General features: G+C 38.3%; 1 protein-coding gene across 3 annotated transcripts in view; it reads left to right on the top strand.

Annotated features, from left to right (window-relative positions):
• The window catches only part of LOC129099932 (kazrin-like), a 105426-nt gene that overhangs the window by 35860 nt on the left and 44595 nt on the right, over nucleotides 1-24971 (top strand). For all 3 annotated transcript variants that reach the window (XM_054609381.1, XM_054609383.1, XM_054609380.1), the window contains exon 2: nucleotides 23336-23442. In XM_054609381.1, coding sequence (XP_054465356.1) covers nucleotides 23406-23442 — 37 coding nt within the window. In that variant the 5' untranslated portion in view covers nucleotides 23336-23405. The remainder of the gene's footprint in view (nucleotides 1-23335; nucleotides 23443-24971) is intronic.

Genomic DNA, 24971 nt, shown 5'->3' with positions numbered 1-24971 from the left:
AAACCCCGGTTTTGCAAGTATTATAGGACTGAAAGTTTATTTCTTCTCTGCCTGTCAGCCTAAGAGGTGTTATCCACAGTAACAATCTTTGTTGATATTGCCAAAAGCAATTTGTTGAACATATTTGCTCTCTAATGAATTTGGAAATGAAATGCAAACAAACAGAGTAATGTTTCAAATTATTGTTTGATTACCCAAATGTGATCGCTCTGTGCAGAGCAGACTGCTAATATACAAGAAATCAAATATGTAGTTACATCAAGCTTTGGCTTTTGGTATGTGTGCTCTGCAAAATACAGTTACATAATGTGATTAATACCAACAAACCAGCAAAACAATGTTCTGTGAAAGAAGGGAAAAAATGTTGAATCTTAAGGCTTTGTAAGTCAGTCTAACTTTAATGGAGGTTTATATTTGACACATTTTTTACATTTATTTTCCATTGCAGTGTGTTGATGTTTGTGTCTTTTAAGAAACCACCTTGGCCCTCTTTGTTTTTCAAAAATGTTCCTCAGCTCCTCATTTTGCAGACACTTCCCCACTGTCAGGTTAACTTTAATACTGGACCTATATGTAGACAATCTGTGTCTTTACTCTTTTGTCCCAGCCTTCTAGCAACTGCTACATGATAGAGGAAGATTCAGATTTACTTCCTTCCTTAAAGAAAATAGAGGGTTTGGAGTGACTTTTCTGTCCTCTTCCTCTCCCTTTAATTTCTTCTTCTCTCCTTCATCCTCCCTCTTATCCCTTAGGGATTGTTGTCTGATAGTGATGTGTTTTAAATTATCTTGCTCCTTCTCTCCAAATGTCAACTTCAGGTGTTTCTTTTCTGCTCATGCTTTTGTGTTTTCTTCATTCTCTTAATTAAAATTCCTGTTTGTGTTGTTGCTCCTCACTTTTCAGCTTGTTTTCAGCCTTTCTTTCTCTGTGATTTGTTTTAAGGTTAGTCAGTGTGGGTGGACAGATGTATTTTTCTTCTTCTCTCTTTCATGTCAGACACCTACTTCTGTGCCATATGTTAGTTGAGCTTTGGTGTATCTAACAAGATCCTGTGAAATTCTCCTCCGTAATGTGGCAGCAGAATTGCCACAACATGGAGTCATGCCCTGGCCTATCAGTTGACACAGTTTCTTTCTCTCACTCCATGAGTCTTACTCTGTTTCTCCCAAACTCACCCTCTCCCCCAACTCTGCAATTTGTGGCCGCTGAGGAGATGACAGGATTGTTCCAGGTCAGCCATGGAGCTTTGACCTCTACGCCTCTTTGCCTCTTATCCAGAAAATGGCACAGTCGCTCGGCTAAGCCAGCTTGATTTCACCTCAGAGCCTTAGCCTTTAGTCACGCTCTGATAGGTGATTGACTAAAATGGCGAGCTGTCACAACAAAGCTGGGCTCTGAACTCACAGACTCCACATATCCTGGTTACCTGCTGTTGCTTGGTCGGCAAAATCAATTGAGCAGTGAATCTCGGATTGTGAACAGAGAGTGTGGAATGTGTTTGTTATGGTAAAACCTAGTCACCTTTTATCAGTAGGTACCACTTTTGCCTCAGGCCAATTAGTACTTACATGTGGGTATTTACGGATACAGATTACCGATATAAGTACCTAATAATAGCATTAGAGCTAACAATGACTTTGAAAACATGTTTTATTTTCATCAAATGTTCCTCAATTGTAACAAATTAAATAAACAACATGATGCTGTTGCTATAGAGCACAAAAGGACTGCCCTAACACGGCTGCAATCAGGCTGTACTGAGTAGTGAAGTTTGTAATTAGCTGTTTAACTTACAATAACGACAGTGACCTTTTAATGCAATCAGTAAAATAGTAATAGAAAGCTGAGCAAAACTCAGAGGAGTGGCTTATTGCTTAAATGAGAATAGCTGGTCCACATTCAAGGTCAGCCCTACTCATGTGAGCCTGGGCCTTTGTTGTCACTAGCTTCAGATACTGGAGCTTGGCTTGGGTCTAGAGGAGTTTTGTAGCATTTATTCACCGACAAATAAACTGCACACACAATGCACTGCCACGTTCACAGCTATAACATTACTGATTGTATTACACTAGTGGAAAACCTAACCGAGTATGCCAGGCAGACACACAGCTGACAAGCTAAACTAATTGTCCTGGATGTAGCCACTTTCAGAATAAGTCTCCACCAAATCAATGCAGCGGTATTGGGTGATGTTTTATTGGAGTAGTTTTACGATTACAAGTACATGAGTACAGTATCAGACTTCATTTTAGCTTCGTCATTGTGACCATATTAGCATGCAGATGTTAGCATTTAGCACAAAGCACTGCTGTGTTTAGCAGAGCCGCCGAGTCGTGGCAGTAGACTCTTAATCTTGTTTGCATATACGTGAACAATCTTCACCCTTATGTCCTTGTTCTTGTCACAAAACAGCTTGCCTTTGTGTTCTCCTTTATACTATTCAGTTCTCTGTATCGCTGCCGTTTAAAATCCTACAACTTATCAGTGTCAAGAAAAAAATGGTTTAATCGTAGTGTCATAAGTCTTATAGTTTTATTTTGTAAAGAAAATGATAAGAGGTCTTTTTGCTGAAATTCTTCTTATTTTCGCAACCAACCCATGGCCCCAATTCAGGATGAACTACCAGTTGTTTCGACAATGTGAATTCATTGTTGCCTTTCAGCTTTTATTGCTGGAGACAAAATTAGTCGTTTGGCCTGTGATGTTAGATCTTGAGGCTTGAAAGATAAGTGGCCCCTATTTGCTACACCACTGATACACCAGCTTTAAAGCTGATGCACAGTGAATAGAGCTTCATTCATCAAATCATCTGTCCCCAGGCACCCTCTGTCTCCCTCTTTTTCTGAAAAGGTGTCAGCTGGCACCAATGTAATTAGAATCTACACACAGGGCTTCAGATTGACTTTCGACAGGCTCAGTCAGACTCTCATTTTAAGTCTTTAAAGCTTCACAAAAAGGAGTAATCTGCCATACACTTGTCTAAACGATGACATGGTGATGCTAATGATCTAAAAAGTCAGTTTTGTCTGCAAATCTTCAACAAATTTCATTTTTGAATTCAATGCCAGGGCACTTATATCACCCCATTGAGATGTGCTCATGTTATTGACAGTTAGTAGGATAACCATTAGCTGGCACAGGATTGTGTCAATGTAGATCAGTGATTTAAGTCTTGTTATGCACGCTGTCATCCTTTGGCAGTAGTCTACTCTTCCGATATTTTTTCATTTGACTGCCTTCCCTCATTTGATTTGAGCTAATTGCAGTTTTTGCATGGCTTTGTGGGAAAGAGGTGAGAGGAGAAGCTATCATTCTCTAATTTGTATGGTGACCTGTCTGACACAAACATGCACAGGCCGGATGAGGACAGCCTATTCTTGTTTAGAGAGTAAGGGCATTGCAGTAACAAGAGACTGGTGGACAGAAGGGACAGGAGACGATCAATTTAAACAGAGTCAGAGGAAGGATAAGAGATATGAGGAGAATTCAAGATGGAAGTCAGATGGACAGACAAAAAAAGAGAATGAAATTATTACTGTTATGGAAAGTTTTTCATAGATGCAATACATCCCAAACGTGTGGGCGCTTTAACAGCCACAGAACAGGTGATGCGCTTTGCATTTCATGCTTATTTTTGTAATTTCTTTGTGCATATTCTGGCCAAATATACACCTACAGGTCAGAGCCAAACAATTACTTAATTGGTTCATCGTCAGAAAATTAGTCATGAAATATTCTATAAGTAACAGTATAAGTTAATTCCTCAAAGTTCAGCATGAAGGCAGCACAATAGCTCTACTGACAGGGTATATTTTTTTTGGATGAAGGTGATGAGCTGATCTGAGCTATGCCTGCTCTGAATCACCTATTGAACATTAGCATTACTCCATTTACAATTATGGAAAATGGAGGAAATTCATTTTCAATGTATCTTAAATTACTTTACAGTTAATAGAGAAGAGTTTATCCAGATCAAACTAATAGTCGTAGTCATAGGATGAAATGAAGCAGTATATCACAGAAAACATAACAAAATAAAGCAATGAAGTACAAGACACGTAGCATATTGGTGAGCTTACCTAATCTTCCCACCCTTGTCTCTCCCCAACAACATAAAACAAGAAGTCCTGCCCAAGAACAGCTTATGTAGCTATTATAAATAAACATAAATGTCAACGAAAATTGATTTGAACTCCATCAATGTCTCCTCCTTCTCTACTGAAGAGCTGAGAACATGCAAGGAAAGTAAGAGGGACAGCAAATGACAACTTCTCCACTGGTTAGGTAAACTGACAGGAAAAAAAAAAAGACAAGGAACCCTTGACTGCCGCAAAATGCTGACTTGTTGGATGAGTATCCTTGAAGTGAAGGAGAGCCCCGAGTGACAGAGAGCGATTGGGAGATCTTAAGCCAGAACGGTGGAGAGACAGCGAGAGACGCGGTGAAAGAGATCCAGAGATCTAAAGAGGAAGAGAGCCAAAGTGACAGAGTATGAGAGTATGACAGACCTAAAAAGGGAGTGCCCCAGGGCCTGAAAACCTACTGCAGAGGGATTAATGATGCCAGGTCAAACCCTCAGCTTCTTTATAAAGAGACACACAGCTGTTTTCACTTTTGCCGGCTGCCTTTGCCCTGCTGGAGGGCATGAAATAACTACAGTAAGGTACTCAGCAGTACCCAAAATGCAACTACAAGGGCGGACCTGCCGAGCTGAGGGAACGCTAGAGACAGTGAGCATGTGATGAAATAACGGACGTCTTGTTCCTGTTAAAGTTAATTTCAGATTAAGAGTGCACTTACAAACAGGATAGTTCCCAGAGTTCAAAGATGGATATGTGAAGGGTGGAGAGAAGGAGAGATAGACTGGAGTAAGTTTAGGGTCACTAACTAGGACACAGCTATAGCTCATTTAGAAAAAGACTTTTGTTACTATATGAGGACCACAGCGATCGCTGGTGCTGAGAAAGTGGTTAGCCTGTTGTGTAACCTTGACCAAACAACTCTTTTGTCTCTTAGTCAAAACATGGAGTGCTCGCTGTACTCAACACAAGAGGCTTTTTCTTTCATAACAATACCAAACACACTGTCCACCACGTAGTCTGTGAAAGCAAAACTGACCTCTTTGAGAATGCGTCAGCGTAGTATCCATTACAAGAAGCTGTTTTTAACCGAGACGCTACTGTATGTGACCTGTGACCGGACTGCAGGATCGGCTGCTCCACTGTGCTATTCTGAATATAGGACAACATCGACTCCACTCAGTAGACAGTCATTTGCTGTTTACAATGTACAGAATGTTAGCCCTGAAAATGAATGAGGGTTATGTATTGTAATTCCTGATAGGAACAGTATAGTATGGTGTATTTATTTTTTAAAGGATGGACTGTTGTTGTTATTTGGAGGTTTTCTTTTCTTAGTTGCCAGATTTTTAGGAAAGAGTAAACTTTCAAGCACAAATACAACTTTATTTATAACCTCAAATGTTCCAGCTAATATTAAATGTGAAGTTTTATACCAACCATAAAACAAGACGTGTAGTCTTGACTGTTTATTTTTCACCAATGTCTAACAATCAGAAAATTATTGAATGATTGTTATTTTCAATGAATCTAAGTCAATAAAATGTCAAAAATGATTTAAAAAAATGTGATTACTGACCGATTAATTCAGTACTGATCAACTGTCATTTCTTAGTTCATGCTTTATGTCATCAGTAGCAGTAGATTCAGAGTGAAACAGACAAGCACCTGGTGGTTATTGGTGAAACAGCCATGGTCCTCTCTGTCAGTTACATGTCAGATATGCTGGAAATGTGACAAATAATTGGCAGGACAAGGCAGCAACTTGACAAAGACAGTTGCCGAATAACATGGAGGAAATCTAGCAGTAGAGCAACTTGGCAGGGTAAAAAAAATCGCGGCAGTGTTAAGGTTCAAAGAGCACCCGCCTCTACCGGGTCTATCTCCTGCTGTTGTTGGCAGTGTTTACTCGACACAGCACTTCTCACTGGTGGCAGGCAGACAGAAATGTCAACGCCCCGTATCCCCAACACCAAGGAACTCTCTCCACCTCTTTGCCTAGCAACACATTGCAGTGACAGCTTACATCACCACGCTTCCTCTGCCACAAGCCTCTCAGCAGCTATCTGTAAATGTTAAAAGGCAAAGCGCGGAAACAGAAAAGTGATAAGAAATGCTGAAAACAATTAGGCCCATTCTGTGATATTATTTTTTGTCAGTGGGAAACTATTCTTGTAAGTGAATAGTGGTTTTGTCTTAAGTTAAGTCTGTAATAAAATGATATTTTAGTGTGTGTGATGGCTACACATGCACCAAGCCCACCTGCATGGGTGTCATTATGCTAGTATGTGTTGTAAGCCCTCATGCCAATTATTTAACAATCTGATATTTTTCACTTCCATGCAGCAGTCATGAATTTCACAGTCTTTGTCTCTTGTAAATGACACTTCTCATGACCATTAGTAACGCGTGTCTTTAGAGGCATGTTATAGGAATGGAGCTTTGTGTCATTTATTACATAAGTGAGGCAACAAGGAGCCTAATTATCCCTCTTAAGTCTCTACATCTGCTTCTTTTCACTTTAAATTCACCTGTCACAATGTCATGTATGCAAGGATTATGATACTCACTTAACAGTAAATATGTATTCTATATGTATTCTCAGACGTTATCTAATTTTCCGTAGTTATATTTGCCTTTCCAAAATAGAGTGTTTTGGTTTAGATAGCAGCATGAGCCACCTGCTTTCTTTCCCAAGACTCCCGGATGGCATGAATGATGGCAATTTTACTGTATTAGGTACGGCAGTTTAACAGTCGTACCCACGGAGTCGCAGACACAGAGAGACATCAAGCACATAGTGTGCACATGCAGCTATTCAATGATAAATGTTGCATCTCTGTGTGGTGATAACAAATCAAATCTGCTATCTGGAATCTACGTGGCTATTGCATTACAGTAGATGACTGCAGTAAGATTTATGGCATGTTTAGTATGAATGTTAGCGCAGAGAAACACAAGGTAATGTCATCTTTTCCAGTTTCCCTTAATACGGTCCTGCACATGATAAAAATAATTTAATTACAAAGTCATATCCGATCTTCTTCTTTTGCTAGAGATCAGACAAAACTGAACAACTTCACAGACTAATTTGAAGCTTCCAATAATTAGTTTGGACATAATCTATAACAATAATATGAATATATCAGCACGACACAATTCCACTGACTGTTGACAAGAGATAATATTCTATCATCCCCAACCATAGCATCTATTACCACTCTGTTTTGATTTTAATTCTTATTATGTTTGAGCTAATCACACAGCAGCTGACTGTTGTGACAGTAAATGTCAAGTGTTTGCACTGTGATCAAACCCTTTTCATTAGTCAGACTGTTTCATCAATCTCCGTCAGACTGCTTAAATTTGCCTTTTAAACTGGTTGTGGTGATGTCACCTCTGAATGTTGCATGAACAAGATGAATCTGCTTTTGTGGATCGCGGCATGAATCACTGCTTGCCTTTTTAAAACCAGAAATGACGAGAAGAAGCTTGTTGTGATTTGGGTTGAAAATGTCAGATATTTCTGTCCTGTAGAGGTTGGGATCTCTTCAACAGAAGGCCTGAGTCCTAAAACCATCGTCAGCTTTTGCAAAGATAAGTCAGGATAGTTGCATGCATAACAGGCATAATAGTATTAGTTTCCCCTCTGGATGCCGTGACTCTGTCAACGTTATAACAAAGATATAAACGTATTGCTGTTTAAGGGTTATTTGGGGACGGTGGGTGTTCCAGAGTTTAGGGTTAATGCCCGGTCTTGTTGTACATTCGTCTTGCTAGAAGGAAAGGTTTTACAGCCACTGAGTTTTCCGCTCCGTTCTCTCATGGCACATTGACTAATGTGACCGCTCCAGTGCCAACCCCAAACCAATATGTCTCTTAGGAGCTTGTTAGCTGTGGACCTGCAGTGACCCAGACGCCTGCGCCTGTTTCCCTTAAAGCTGAAAGAGTAACTGATTTATTTTAATTCTTTTTTCTAACTGCCTTTTCTCAATGTGAGAACTCAACTTGAGGTGATGACCCGTTGACCTCTTGGTTGCTTTTGCCCATACACAAATAAATAATGTGGCAATTGATGGAGATAAACAGTTTGTGTTTGTTTTGATAGTGACTGAAAAAAAAAAAAATTTCTGCCTCACAGTAGAAACTTTTTAATAAAAACCTTGCATTTAATTATATTTAATCATTTCTAAATATAAATAGATAAAACAGATATTTATATAATGTTTGAAACAATATGTCAGTAGTGTTGATAAGCCTACTATTGAGTCAGATCAGTCTCAATATTATTGAATGCATAAAGAAGGATTCACAAATATATTTTGTCCCCACAAATTTGTCATTATATACTAATGTAAAATAAATCCACACATAAATAGTAAGAATGTCAAACAGCTTTGCAATTTTAATCAAAAACATATTTCGACATTGTCGCATTTATATTAAAACGGTTGGGAATTATCTGTAGTCAATTTATCGTGAGAGATAAAGTACAAAGGTATACTAGGGCGCCATACTCAGGTAAAGAACAGGGTCGAACACATTCTCCTGGAAAGTCAGATAAGCTTTGGCGAAGTGGTCCAACATTTGACTTGTGCACCCCAACAACATTTTGAAACAATCAAAGTGAGCAGGTTAGATTATAAAGAGCACCAAAATAAGCCAGAGAAAGGGAAGCATCGACTGTATTGAAGGTTTAATCCACTAGTCGTTTTTGGGAGAGTCCTCTCCTGTTCATGATGTATATCATATCTTCATGAGGGTGCGCTCATGTGATCGATAGAAAAGGAAGGAGAAATCTTATTAGCTACAGATAAATTCCCTGTTAAAAAAAACCCTCATTTTTGACTTCAGGGGAGTCTCTTAAATCATGACAAGCAGTTTATAAATGCAGGTTCAACAGTTTGTATATAGATGTAACAACATCCACATATATTTTAGGTTCAAATTGCAAATATTTAAATAGATATATTTGTGGATTTCTTTAAAACAAAAAAATATTTGTATGTGCATCTGAAATATATTTGTGAACTTTGTTTTTTATATGTGGGTTATTTTTACATTTGTAAACAACAATAACTATTTTTTTGTTTTTTTATGGAAAGAGTAATTTATATATATTTATCACAAAACACATTTGTAAATCCTTCTGTGAGCATACACCGATATTGAGACTGAGCTTACTGATGCTGATTGGTGTTGACTGTTGCTCGTCTCAGCCCGCCGTCCCCCGCTGAGTCCCCCTTCAAGTCCCCTCCTTTCCCCATTAGCCAATCGATAAAGCTCTAAGCCACACCTGAATGGCTGCCGCCTTAATGCTGCTGCTGAGTGCTTTGGTGAAATGATGAAGAGGGTTGGTTGGGCTTTATAGAACCTAACAGCCGTAACAGGAGCATCTGGAGATGCTGTGTGGTGATGGCCAAACTTTGGAGCAGGCTGTTGGAGTCATTATTTCTAGCATGAAGCAGATTTAAGCTGCCAAATTAGTCAAATCCAACAGGACAGTTTTATACCTGCGACCCAAATCATTCATAATATTCATCTCTCTTGAATATTTTATGTCAAGTCAGTCCACATGGATAATGTATACATGGCATATGGGACATATTATCTTTTTGTGTCCTAACTTTGGGGCTTGTTGATGGAAATAAAAGGATTCAGTTGGAATACTACCTTTGCGTTTAATGTGTTCTTTACACCATAAGATGAATGAAAATATCTGATAACTTTATTGACAACTAAAATAAATAAATACATTTATATGAAATCAATTAAACTACTACGAGGAATTTAAATTTGTTGATTTTGGCATTTCGTCTGGTTTTGCGCGGTTCTACCCGGTGAGTTTGACCTGGTGGCACCAATGATGAGCATTAAGAATTACTCTATAGAAACAGCCAATCCTCTTGCTGAAAAATGAAAAACATTTAGATGATTTCATAACCAGTTAAAAGTTCCTCACAGAAAACTTAAGATATGGATAAATTAAATTGGATAACCCGATTTATTATGCAGGTCTCTATTCAAATGTATTTTATCCATATAAAGTTGTTAAGTACTCTTATTTCCTAGCCTCCCCCTGCTTCCCACTCGCACTCTTACCCACCCCTACAAGTATCTGGGAGTTGTCTAATGCTTCCTCACCTATCTTCTGTTGGCTGTTGAAGCACTCCACTGGAGCAGCGAGGGGTTAAGTGGCTTGTTGAACACCAGCTGTAGCTGTTGATGGAGGAGGAACTTTTTTACTTTCCCCACGCACATTTCCCAAACCGGTCTGGGATCTGAACCCCTTGACCTGCTCTCGTCTCAGCTGCCACCATGTGGGCCTTGCAGCAGTTTTTCTATATTTCTGTGTATTTCATCTCACTGCATGGAATCTCCCAGCTGAGCAAGGTCAAAGTGACATTACTATTTGTTATGTTTTTATTTATTTTTAAAACCTCTTTGAAGGTTTTAGATCAGAGATTTGGAGCATTTCATTTGCATCTCAACTGCCCTCAACATCTTGACAGCGAGCCAGCTGATCATAGCTAACGGTGCTAACAGCGCTAACTGTGTAAACTATGGTGAAAGTGCTGACAGAGCTAAAACTGTTTACCTGAGGGGGAGCCAGAGGGACGGCATTATCAGCCAAACTGCCGGATCTGAGCATTGCAGAGCAGCAACCGTGAGCCATGGGGCCATGGGGCATGCTCACCACTTACATGCACTAACATGCACACAAAGCACGAGCGGTCGGCCCGTCTATGTCAACAAAGAAGCTCAAATTAAAGACAGACACAGAGGGAGAATGACTCCATTCTCTGCTCAGGTAGGAGTGTGTTTGTTCATTTTCCAGCCCAACCTAGCTCCTCTTGTGCACCTGTCTCTTGTTAGAAATACTCATGTGATGTTGGAGATATAGAATGTTCAAAAGTACAGCTGATGCTTAGCTAGTCAACACCAGCCAGTATCTCTTTGATTATACAAAATGTCACAAAATAATTCAGTAATTCCAAGTTATTATCCATGAATTAAGCAGTCTCATCTGCAATACATGCAAAATTGCATTATGCTCATAAACATGGTCTCTTCGAGCAACTACTTTGTTTTGACTTTCTGTTTGGTTTACTTGAAACTGACCAAAACAGTTATACAACCATTAGTATAAACCACTTTGAAGGTTTACTGCTGCACTGTTTTTTTTTTTTTTTACATAAAATGCATGAAAATGTATAACATGGCTAGCGCGAGATGGAAACTAGAATACTTTGCTCCACTTTATATATCTCATGTCCTCCAGAGCTCTGAGGGAATACCACGATCATCATTTGCTATTCATGATGCAGGATTTTCCCCAGTGGATGATTGAAGTGCTGAGTTGTGAAAATATTTTGCTTGGTATGTAACATGCCTCAGAGCCCACCGAAGTTTATGTCTGACAGTTGGTTGCCCTTGAAGTGGGGGCCAGCAACGTTTTACTGGCAATTTGTTTTGCAGTCTGAGGCATTGAATAAGTAGGGTAGCACCGGGCACTGTCATGCTCCGTGAGCCGCGTGGAACTTTGGTAACATGTTTGATTTGTTGTATCTGCACGACTTTGCTATCTCTGGAGGAGGAGTGTGCTTCTTCTCTTCCGAGACCAATTTGATGTGCATCTTGACAGTGAATCCATTTATGTTTGCAAGATCCCTTTTTTTAAGTAGCCGGCATTGCACAACGATTTGATTCAGACTGCGTCAGTGCTCTGCAATGTGGAGTGTTACTAAAAAATGCTGAAATTTGCTTTTGCCATATTTCTGCTATTGGTTGCAAAAAAAGAACGAGGCGAACGTTGGCTCAGGAACATGTATAAGAAAAGTAATACAGCCTAGTCCAATTCATCTGTTAAAGAAGACCATTGTTGTAATTATGCTTTTCAGATACAGACAAGCAGGCATTAACATTTTGTTTGCTTGGCCACAGCTGTTTGTAATTGATGCAGCCATATCCTTCCCATAAAGACCCATCACTCTTCACTACAATACCAAGCAGTAAAACACAGCATCATCACTCTGTTGCATAGTGTGGTCTCTCTGGGGACAAGAACAGTATAAATATGTTGAAATGACACCTAAAATACACACTAATCACAGTAAAGCCTAGAGATGCACATACAGTAACATTACATATATACACACTTCTTACGCTATGTACTTCCCTCTGGCTTCGCTCTATCTCTCCCTCCTGCTCATCCATTCCTTGTCAGTTTTCACACATTGTCTTATAATTGGGAAAATTTGTAGCTGCTTCTAGGCAACACTGTGGTACATCTATCACAGAATGCACGTGCCAGAAAACATCAACACAGACACTCAGGTATAATGATCCCTGAATGGACAGACTCTTCCTGTGTCGACTTCTGCAGCCTTAATTGGGAAGAAAATTCATGAGTGCGTACCGCTGTTTATTTTTTTTGTATTGAAAAAATGCATCACTCACAATTTGCACAAATCCCCCTTGATCTCATATTGAGTCTTTTCTTGTTCCAGCAGTTTGATGCTTCATTTTTTTATTGTAGTTTTTTATCAATTTTTGTGTATTTCATTGTGCAGGAACATGAGCATATATATTTATTATTAAACTGATTTAATTTACAAAACCAGTAAACCCCAACTGAACAGTGAAAGTGCTCTGTCACCACTGACAAAGTACCTTTATGCACTGCGCAAATGTTATGAAAAAAATTATACTATACTATTATAAATAAAACAACAATAACTTGATTTGACTTAAACTAATAATAGGCAAATGTATGCATTGGATAAAAATAAGTATTACATTTCCAAATGTGCCTAAATGGTGAACCATCATTCAAACAAATGCATTGTTTAGCACAATTTAAAACTCCTGCTTGGACCTACCGGTTTAAAGTTAAACTGTATGCTTTTCCAGTTGAATCCAGACTCCCCACTTTGGGAGAAATTACACAGAAGGCAGTTTAATGTCTTCAATATGGCATCAAGTTCTCCTGCCAGAGGATTAGCCACATCAGAGGACATTGCCAGCCCAGTTTTCCTGTGAGTTCCCCAGTTTTCACTGCCCTCTCCTGGGCCCCGTTTCAGAGAGCAGGTTTAACAAACTCTGAGTTGACTAACCCAGAGATGGGAAACTCTGTTGTCTGTTCCAGAACAGCTGATCAACGTTTGTTCAATTAACTCTGAGTTTGTTCACTTTGAGTTAAGCTTGTGTGTGGTGAATGAAAAAGCCATCATCAATGGAGGTCCGATTTCGCGCTTCACCATGGCAACAGGTAAACAACAGGCCTCCATTTTAATTCAGTGTAAGTAAAGCTATTAATGCGTGTAAGATATATATGGACTGTGCACATTTATCTTAAAAAAAGAGTCAGAGAAGGGAAAAGAGTAAGTAAATGAGCACAATTAAGTTTTTATTTTGTATTGTCAATGAATTCATAATTTATAAGATTCTGACAGTGTATTAGGCAGTAGTCTACAGTTGAAATATATATGTAAGCTTTAATCTCATGGGTAAAAAATACAGGGGGCCAATTGAAGATGAAAAATATAGTTGGTAATTAAAAAATACATAGATCAATAGACATATGCGGCACGACTGTAAGCACACGTTAATTATACGCAGCCCATTAGACTCACTTTCAAACTACATTCTACAGCTGCACCACAATCCTGCTCACTCAAAGTATTAACAAATAGCCTCCAATGTTATAGTAAATATGTTCCATTACTGACCGCTGACATCAACGGTGTGCAAAGAGTCCCAGTGTTATATTATAAATTTACAAAAACTCCCATTTGCAAAAAGAAGGACATTGGGGTGACTTGACTCTGTGTAATATTTGAACGTAAGGGGAACAAAATGCAGTCACTTTAGATTTTCCTAGTAGAGTAACAATATTATATCCGCCCAGAAGGACTTACATTCTACAGACAGTAAACCTTGGCTGATTAATGCGCTACCGTATGGACTAAATGTATGAGGAAAGGAAACAGCTTCTTTGGTTCTGTAAGAGGGAGGAAACGGAGAGAATCTCAGGGTTTGTTTAAGAAAAACTTTACTAGGATGAGGGTTAGGTTAGGTTCACTAACTCACTCTGTTACCATGGCAACAGACCCAGAGTTTAAGTTACCTATATAACTGAAACTAAAAACTCTGAGTTTCCCTCATCTCAGGATTAACGAACGTGTTGCTCTTCAGACCTACTTACCACTTACATTTTCTCTGATATAACTGTGTTTTTTTTTTCTCCAAACGCCACAGTCAATTCAGAGATATGGGCCACTAATGGACACTATGTTGCATGCTGGATAAGCACAAACAGAAACCCAGATTTGGTTGTCAGTAGCAACAGTCTCAGGAGCCGTAGAAGATTCCCCGGTTTGTACCAACTCTGCATTGTTTCAGATAACTATAAACATCATGAACAAAAGGCACTTAAGTCACAGAATCCATCAATTTTCCAACTTTTATGCTCTTGTCTTGTTCACATATTGTGTTGTTATTGGGTCTGGATGGTAGTTAACTGTCAATATTATTGTATATTTATACACTCAATATTGGCTTTTGATGCTGGCCTCATTCCCTTAAAAATTGCCTGAGACAGAGGGAGTGTTTATGTTGTAGATAAACACACTGAAACACATTTTTGTGTGTGTGTGTGTTAGAGGCAGAAAAAAACAATACGGGAATGGCCTCCTGTAATCTGCTCAAGTTTTTTTTTCAAGAACAGACATAAAGAAAGAGGAAGAATGAGGTAGAAAAAAATAGATAAGAGAGGAAGATGGAGAGAGGAAGAAGAGACGGACATGGACTAAGGGAGGTGGAGGTGTGAGTGGGCATCCTTTGGAGAGCAGGAGGGAGTTAGAGAACAGTCAGCGGATGAAAGAGACGGTGAGGAAACAGAGGTGAGTATTTGTCAGGTGTTAGGGAGTTTCAGAGTGAAGAGAGACGGTGGAACGTAGAAGAGCCTCAGCTGATAGCCTCTCATCAGAGAGAAAGCATCTTTATTATAGCATTTATTTTTGGTTAGTTGCCCCATTTCAGAGAAAACAGCCAAAACATAATGACGCCAAAGGGAATATGTCAGTTAGCTAGGAAGACATTGGATGGAGCCGACTGTCAATCTAATTCCAAGTGAATTCTGAAATATTGTGATACAGGATGGGTCTGCACCCAATATCATTTATTCAGCAAAAGCACAAACCTGAACATTGATGTAAATGTTCACTGAAACTTGTGCATGAAGAAACTACAAATAATGACAAAAGGCTGATTTCAGGCAGAAATAAATCTTGTATTCATTAACACTTTATATTTAATCTGGACTTGATCATGAACTTGAGCACACAATAAGTCATAATAATAAGTAATTACTTTGTTCTTTTTGGCTGAACCTTTGCTCTGAGACGTGTATCCCAAAGCAAGATGCTCAATTAGAAACCCATTAAAGTGACAAAAGTAGAATATTACATTTTCATGCCAAACATGTTAAGTGGCTTTTATGATGAAATGTTATGAAATGCTTGTAGATTATTATATTATAAAACATTACACTCAGCAGCACTAAAAGATAAGCTGCAAACAACGCACATAAAACCGGTGTACTTTGACAAGGCAAGGGGATATGAAAGAAAAACAGCTGCCCAGGGGCCTTTGTGAAATACTACACTTGAATAATTCATTAAATTGATTCTGCACAAACTGGGCGGTGCTGTAGAGGAATTATTTTCAATTTTACCTATCTAGGTTTTGAGCATATGTTAATAGAATTGTGATGATTATTCAAATATGTTCATTCTCAAGGCACATTTTGAATTAGTTTATTAAGTATCCGCGTTTCCTCTGTTTTCTATTTAATGAGGTGTAATGCCAAGTCCCAGGGTGCATTTTGCTAATATTGTCAGAATATTAATAATACGGTGTTATGGTTTGTCAAAATGACTACTCTAGATTTAAAGGAATACTTTCTGAAATACACTTATTGGATTAACAGATTTGAGAATGGTATCGATCTTGTCATTTAACTCTTTACTAAAAAGTGTATTTCCCAAAATTTTGAATCAGTCTTATACAACAATTAGTTCCAAAAACTTGACTTCAGCTTTTACAACAATAAACTATCCTGTGATTATGTTTGATCTATAAAATTGACAGTGCATTCTAATTTATCTCCACCACAACTTTAACCATCTTACACAGTGAATCTTCACACATGAAGGCTGGCGGGTGAAATAACAACAGCTGTTACAGCTTCTGACAGTTAACATTTCATGTCATTAACATAGCCACTCATATTTTCTCGTTATTGCTGTATACATAATGCAAACATCTTCACAGCTACAGCAGGCTGTTGTAGAGTATCAGCCAAGATAAGAATAAACTGGAGATGGAACAATTCACATATTATTTAAAACCTATCATATGAGATATAAATGCAGCAATTTGTCAGAGGACACACGTTTTTATCACCGTTCAGTTTCCTGATAGTAGCTGTCACACAGCTCTCCATTTCCCAAAGTGCTTTGATTCCAGGGATAAATATGGTGTTGAGGTGGCCGTGCTCAGGCCATTTTAAAGCGGTTGTGTTGCAGGCACCTGTCCCTGGTGTGTCATAGAGCACAGCAAATGGGCCATTTTTCTCTCTCCCTCTCTCTCTCTATCTATATATCTCTCTATCTATCTATATATCTATATCTATATATATATATATATATATATATATATATATATATATATATATATATATATATATATATATATATACATACAGTGATGATGTGCACATTCCTCTGATGGCCACTGTAAAAATGACATTCACGCACTAACAAAAGCCTGTTTCTTCTCGGTTTAGAGACTCAGACTGCAGCTCATTTTCTCCCGAGTCGTCCTTACACCACCTAATAACATCCCCAGCTTACACCCTTCTTTTGAATGGCCTGCCTAGAACATTCAGCAGCCTTTCATTGCAATATGAATTTTACAACGAGTCGTCTAGAGATCGGCGATAGTTAGCGTGGGAGGCTAAACATAAAGCGCTAGCTCCCCACGAGCACACCCCTGGTCCTTTTAGCTCCATTTATCCGCAGGGTATTTATAAGGCGCCTTGAATTGGGGTCTCGGGGCAGGTGATGCAGGGTGGGGGAAAAAGGCCCGTCCTGGCTGGTGATGATAAATGCATGAATACTCAAGCTTTATCACAAGTCCGGCAGCCTCGGGACCAGAGAATGTCATTGCAATTAAAGGCGGGTGGCAGTTGTAAGAAAAGAGAGAGGCAGTGCCTATCTACAGATTGCAGACCGAGTCGGGGAACATGGGCGGCTTGGTGAAGGTGCCTGCAACAGTGCCTATTCATTCCTTAATCACCTCCACTACTCATTAGGGCCTTCTTTTGTTCCAGCCACTGTCTTTTCCTGCACTGTGCCAGCAGATAAAATATGGAAGGGCTCAAAAGAGTGAGGAGCTTGGAGGACGCCATTAAATGATGACAGAGGAGGGATAGAAAATGAGGAGGGAAAAGGGAGAAGTGACGTTGGAGTGGTGGAGTCAGTCAGCTAAGGAAGAAGAGAGGACTCAAGGGAGAGGGGTGGTGACAGGGATGGAAGGAACTGTCCGAGCATGAAGACTAGTAATTCATCTGGATCTTACCTTGACTGCTGCAACACTCAACCAGAAAAGCAGTACAATGTGGGGAGTGTTTCATCATAATCATACACAGCTCTGCTCATTACAGCTGGGACTGCATGAATTACCCTTACAATAACCTCCACTCACCTGTGAACTTGAACTCTGCGGTAATGTAGAGTACTGCGTTCTAGTGCTGTAACTTGATCTCCATTGGTGGTTTTACTCATCATTCTTATTCTTAGTGGAGCATGGGCTCCTCTTCCTGCTATGTAAAGGTATCAAAGCCTCCATAAGGCGCCTGAATATTTCCCTCTGCTTCACTGACTACCTTTTGACCGACTACTAAATATATAGATCCCCTCAAGCAAGTGTCTGAGCTGTTCACAAAATGCACGTTGAAGTCTGTAGTTTGAACTCTGCGAGCTAGTCTGCCTCTATTTTCAGGGAATAGTTTATTTTGGGAGATGCAGCTCTCACTGAAAGGGATTTTTTGCTGCATTCATGCTGAGAACAGGAACAACAGGGGGCCCTTGTTGACAAAGGCTGAGTCCTCCATGTAATTTTTAGTTTAACATTGTAAAGGTTAGCATCAGACTCCCATAATCCACAGTGAGGTACTCAGGGTCACTGGAGACACTTCTTTGGCATAACAGTTTTGATGGACAAAGAAAAACAGAGGGCCATATATTAAACACTCAAACTCAGGTAAATTACCTCAAACCTGGTTGAGCATTGATTTACTGCAATTATTTGTTCTAATAACTTATCGGCGTACACATACTAGATGCTGGTATATTTGCAATAAGCTCATATTGTCTAATTTATTGGTCAACATCTAACCTAAAATGACATCATCTCTGTATGTGCTTTAGAAATACTCCTAAGACTAAGGGCCTCATAGGCAAGTAAACACAATAGATTGATTTATTTTTTATTATTTTTTAACACAATAAATATGAAGAATTGTTTGTCACAAATGGCCCATTTTCATTCACATTCATTTTAATGTTTCACAATTGCATTCTCTATAGATTCAGTTGCCAAACACTTTGTATTCTTGTACGTATGTATCCCATTTAGTGCAGTTCTCTTCTCCCCTCTCTTTCTGTTATCCTAGAGTAAATATCATACGCTCCATACTGCATTATGCAGTATATGTCGATTTGGTTCAGGGTAGGAGTCTCTTTAAGAAGCCAGCGTCTTGTCATTGCCTTTTTGCTTGCAAACATTAATTTTTTTGTAAATATTTGTCTCTGATATCCAGTTCCTAAGATATGTTTTCTAAGCAGAGAGAGAGAGAGAAGTAAACTTGCTATCAAAGACCAAATATGTGTGTGTGTTGAAAACCTCACACAGTTCTTCTAGTAAATGTTGCTCCAACTTTGTGAGTTTGTTGTATTATGGGTGACCACAGAGAATAATGTCCAGTTTTCTTTTCGTCTTTTGCTATACGTTGAGATGTTCTTCCTTAGTAATATAGTTCTCTAAATAATGAATTAATTTGTCTGATGGGTTCAGAGTTCTGGCCAAAACGGTTCATATGTTGTGTTGTACGACAGCATTTAAAGAAAATAAGAAAATAAAATGAAAAGCTTCCATCATACCCTCCTCCTCTCTCATAAGTGGTCCTCACTAAGGGAAGGAGCTGTTTTAAGTCTAGAGCAACTGTCTTACAGATTTTTTCCCAGTGCAAGTAGACCCTGTTATATACAGCAGTGGTTCTCAACCTTTTTTCAGTGATGTACCCCCTGTGAAATATTTTTTTCAGCCATGTACCCCCTAACAAGCGCAAAGCATTTTTGGTTGAAAAAAAGATGTAATACACAGCGCTCTGCCATCAGTGTCTGATTTATTAAACTGTCAACACTGAAGATTGCATTGTTGCATTGAATTCAGTTCATGAACTTACAATTATATTTTATTGAATATTTATTAAATAACTATTTTTAAAGAATTTTTGAATGGATGCTAATTTTAAATATATTTTAAAAAAATCTCACGTACCCCCTGGAGTGCCTTCACGTACCCCCAAGGGTACACGTACCCCCATTTGAGAATCACTGATATACAGTGATACGGTGATACGGGTAATTACATCACTGCAAAGCCAGATGCGGTAAAACAGTCGTTTTAGTCTCTGGGTCTAAATCATTATTTATTTCATCACAGCAGAATTACCTGTTCCCTCAGTTGTGTGCTCGGTTGGTTAAACTACTTATTATTGATAAATTGAAATGAAGAAGTTTGATTGTGAGGATAATGGAAGTGTGATACATTCTCATCAGTGTTTAAAAGAAACCAAAAACTATTCTGCTCAGTTTATTGCTTTTTGTGAACACTATATATCTTGCATTATTACAACCCATGCCTTCACTTCTTTTGTGTATATCAAACAAAATACCAAATACAAGTTAAGAGAAAGAAAACAGTGAGGACAGAGCTGATAGAAGAGATGTGAACATCAAATCATGTCGCACAAGCCTTCTGTTTTCGTTCCAGCTTATAAGAGTTTCAGAAAGCTGGAATTTAAGTTTTAGTATTTTAGCAATTTTATTGAAATTAGTAAAATGATGGACAATCTTTCCATCTAATATTTTAAATTACCATGTATAAATAAATAAAATGTATGCATTGTTTTAGGTTCCGCGAACATAGTGATCCTCTAATTTTATGCCAAACTGAAACTGTGTGGCAGACATCCACACTTGCAGTGATTTGAGAGGTGAGCATGTGTCTTTGTCAGATAATATTCCTGCCGGCATGTGAAACACAAAAGAACAGAGATGGAAGCAGAGAGAGGTAATGATGCTCTTATCGCAAATCCTTAATAGTTCACCCCAAACAGGATTTATACAACAAGGTTTATAGAAAGCTTCACTGTCATTCAAGGTGCAGTGTAGCAGGTAGTAAATGCAGAGAGCCAAAGCCACACAAGAGATTGTTTTTGATTGTTTCTACAATTTCTCTATAATACCAGACTCTTATATCTCATCCAGTCTTTTTCTCCCACCCACCGTCTGTCTATCTACGCTGTGTGTCGCTGTCGGTAGTGTTTCTCTGACTTTAGTGAACAGAGATGAAGACTAAAAGATGATTTGAGGCTATTGGACCTTACCAGACCTGAATATTCAGTGTGTTGAAAAGGAGATACATTCAGAGGCTTGGACAATGACCCAGATAACATTACAATTACCTGCTTGATAACTCAATGTAGCTAAAAAAAAAAAATGCCATCACTGTACACTACAAGGTCTAGAAGCTGAAACAATAATAAGAACAGCAGCCTGACCTCTAACCTCTCTCTGTAAGTCCTAAAAAAACAAAAATCATCAAAAATGATTTGCAGCTCAGAAAGAGATAATGCTTTCTTGCTTCTCATTGTATTTTAAGATTTTAGTGTGAAAAAACAATTTTAACAGCTTAAATATGCAAAATAGGGCTGGAGTGAAGAAAGACATCTATCTCTCCATAATGTTGAGTCCATAAATGTTCCCTTAATGTATCCACATTATGATTTGGATTGTTTTGGTCTTTGATGCCGTCATTCGTGGGACATTTCTCTCGCAATTAAATTGCATGCAAAACTGTTATTAAATGATCAGCCAATTCCTTTATAACGGGCAGTGATTGCTTGCAAAAATGTTATTGTGTCAGTTGCAATATCACTTTTTTGTTACATTGATACAATGACACATTATGAACCATAATATACATTATTATGTTACATGGACTCTTGTGTTATATTCCATTCTATTAATACGCACATACACAAAGTATCATTACTTAATCATATTATATATTAGTCAGGTGTTTTCATCTCTGCTGCTATTAATCACACCACTTTCACTTTACCATGTCATTTTTTGTCCAAATGCTCTTTTTTTTCTATTCTCATTTTAGTTTATATACCTCTTGTTGTTGTTTTTTGTCACTTTCTATACTTACCTGTATCTATTTCTGTCCTTGTACTTCTGCAACAAACATATTCCTCTGGGGATCAATAAAGGTTAATTTTTCTGTCTTCACCTAAATATTTGGTGAAGACAGAAAATGCATCAAGTAACGTGTAGGTCTTAATATTTTAGTTTCAACTTAATTTCCTTGTATATAGAGTAAACAAAATGTCAAGTCATACCTGAGCTCACTCTTTAGCACATTCCTCTGCTCTCCTCCATATCTGCTTTTCCTCTCCCTCCCCATCAAGCAACCATCATGACTTACTTATTCCTTGGCATTTATTTCACCACGCTCACTTTTTCCCCTGGATACGTTTCTAAGTGTTGCTGAGGGCCTGTCAAGGGTACGATGCAGGGATGATAAAACATTTTCATAAGGCTATTGGGCAGCAGCGGCTTGAAGCTAGCAGATAAGTATGCACTGTGAATTTCAACATTATTCAAAAAACTGACAACTGTGTTCCTGTGGCCAAAGGCTGAACCACGGGCAAGTTAGAAAAATTATAGATTTGCAGTTGGGGTGGCGAAATGTTATGTACAGTTCAATAAAAACAGCCCTCATACACTCTTAGGAATCACTTAAGGTGTGGAGGGACTGCCAGGCTGTTTTTGTAGCCCTATGAGGTCCATCTCGACCATCATGAAGATTCATCTCGCCATAAAGGCAGCACTAACACAGGATTTTGAGCCCTTCACCGAGATACATTTGATCTCAATAATGGTAAATAATTCAACCAGTAACAGCGTCTTAGTTGTTGGATGGTACACTTATGGCAGAATGAGCAGGAAAAGGATGAGGATGAGGAGACGAGAGGAGCAGAGATTGAAGAGTGAAGTGGAACAGATGTAGTTTGCTGGATTGTGAATTTGACTGTTTGTTTGAGCAAAGCAATATCTGAATTTCCACCAGCCAGTGAGTCTTCTTCAAGAAGTGACACTTGTGACCTTTTGTGAATTTTAGTTTGGAATAAAATCATCTGTGGGCATGGCTGGGATGGGAGGACGGCAGAAGTGGACTGCAAATGTTCAAGTGCAAGAGTAATTTTAGCACAAACTTTTATGAGAGCTGACCTGGAGCAATGCATTCAATATGCATTCGTTACGTGCCACTGGTGAGGCTGGACAACATTACATTAGAAACCACTGAACCTCACCCGAAATCAAATCTCACTTTGGTCATAAAAATGCTAATATTTATATGCAGCAGTCTCCTAAAGTAGTGACTGTGTTTGTGCGCCTGCATGCGTTTCAGCTTGTATGCTTTTACTGCAGCGGGGTGTTCAGCTCTCCTCAGAGACAGAAGCTGTGTTGATGAATGGTGAGCTACTGTGGAGTTAAGGAGTGGGGAGAAAAAGTAAATTTTGTGTGTTTATTGAAAGGGATGTGTGTTACACAGGCCTTTTTGCTATTTTCCTTTACGCTATTGTGATTTTATATTGTTGTGAGAAAAAAAATGTTTAAGCTCCAGCTTCAACAAACATAATTCACACACGGAAACACAAATGAACAGTAATCTGGGTGAGATATATTTCAGAATGTCTTTCTCTCTGTACCTATTGAATGATAGTATTCTCACATGATCTTGTACACACGCTTGGGTTCTTTGTTATCTTTCTAAATGACTTCATATGTTGTCTGTTGAGTTAACCGTGTTTTTCTTTTTTTTTTCTCTCACAGATCCCTCTTCCCACCGAGGCAGAAGCCGCCGGCCACTGACCTCTGCTACAAGACTGAAATCAGCAGTCTAATGGACTTCAACTCTCCGGACGCTTCACTGGACAAAGGTAAGACCTGAACTGTTCTGTTCAACCTAAGCTAGTTGACTTAAAGGTTTGTTTCCCGCAGTGCAACTATGGGAGGATGATGGGGCATATAAAGTATATGCATTGAAGAATGTACATGCAATTTTACAGTATATACCAGTGGTGGAATGCAACTTAGTACATTGACTCAAGTACTTTTTAGTTCAATTTTGACTTACTTGTACTTTGCTTTAGTATTTTCATTTTATGCAACTTTATACTTCTAATCCACTACATTTCTGAGGGAAATACTGAATGTTTTACTCCACCTCATTTGTTTGATACTTTATACCTTAAAATATATGATATGCTTCTATGAAATGATGCAGTACTATTCTACTAAATCAAATTTGTTCCACATTGATGAACTACAACGTTAAAATGCACCACACTATAATAATATAACATTGTTAAATGACCCATTCTGCCTAAAGATTACTTTTACTTTTGATACTTTAAGTAAATTTTGCTAGTAATACTGTTCTGTAATTTTACTTATGTAACATTTTGAACTCAGGACCTTTACTTGTACTAGAGTAATTCAAATGTATGGTATTTCTATTTATATCTAAGTCCAAGATCTGAGTACTTCTTCTACCTTTGATACAGCACATAAACAGACATTTCTAGTTGAAAAGACGTAATACATGAGAGCAAGAAGGGCTAAAAGTACCACCTTTGCATCAATTCCTCTCCCTTCTCAGCATTTGCTGCCTGCACTGTTACGAGTATCCAGTAGACATGTTATTCCGGCTAACTAGGACTGCCTGCGATCCAGGTTGCATCTGGCTGCTAATGAACTCAGCGAGTCTTGTGTTACTAATCAGACAAAAGCTACTTCTTAATTCAGTCTGTTAGCACGTTAGTTTAAAACCAGGGACACAACAATCACGGACAACTGTTTGTTTATGTTAAATATGCAGTTTGTATTCTTGAGATTTTGGCCTTTGCATTCTTGGATGGACAAGCAGGGCAGAAATTCTAACTAACTGCTGTATGTACAGTGATGATACGATGAGTAAATAAAAGTCCAGGTCTAAAAATGTTCTATGTTTATATTTAAATACATAAATTCTAATTGTAAGAAGAATGTAACAACCCAATATGGTGTCAGTAAGTATAATATAACTAGTTAAACATGTCGAAATGTTAGTAGTAATTGCATTTATAAACTATTTATTTACATTTTATTAAAGAATTAATTCAAATTTGTATTTGATATTTTACCAATTTAGACATTTAAGAAGTTTAAACTTTATCCTATGATTACTGAATAACAATTTACTTAACAAGTAAAGGTTACTGATGTAAGAAACGACCACAATTCAAAGCTGTTAAACATAATTTTCCAGTAAAGAGGATTTTCATCTTTGCTTTTCATAACTCTCAAATTTGTTTGACTTGTCCATTTGCAACCACATTTTATCATGGTTTTGGGTCAACTCTCCTACAACTACATTATAATCTTCCACCAGCTGTTTACATTTTGTACAATAGAGATTGCAAATTCA

This window comes from Anoplopoma fimbria, chromosome 12, assembly GCF_027596085.1.
Source record: "Anoplopoma fimbria isolate UVic2021 breed Golden Eagle Sablefish chromosome 12, Afim_UVic_2022, whole genome shotgun sequence".
In the NCBI taxonomy this organism is placed as follows: domain Eukaryota; kingdom Metazoa; phylum Chordata; class Actinopteri; order Perciformes; family Anoplopomatidae; genus Anoplopoma; species Anoplopoma fimbria.
This window is presented reverse-complemented; position numbering and strand designations above follow the sequence as displayed.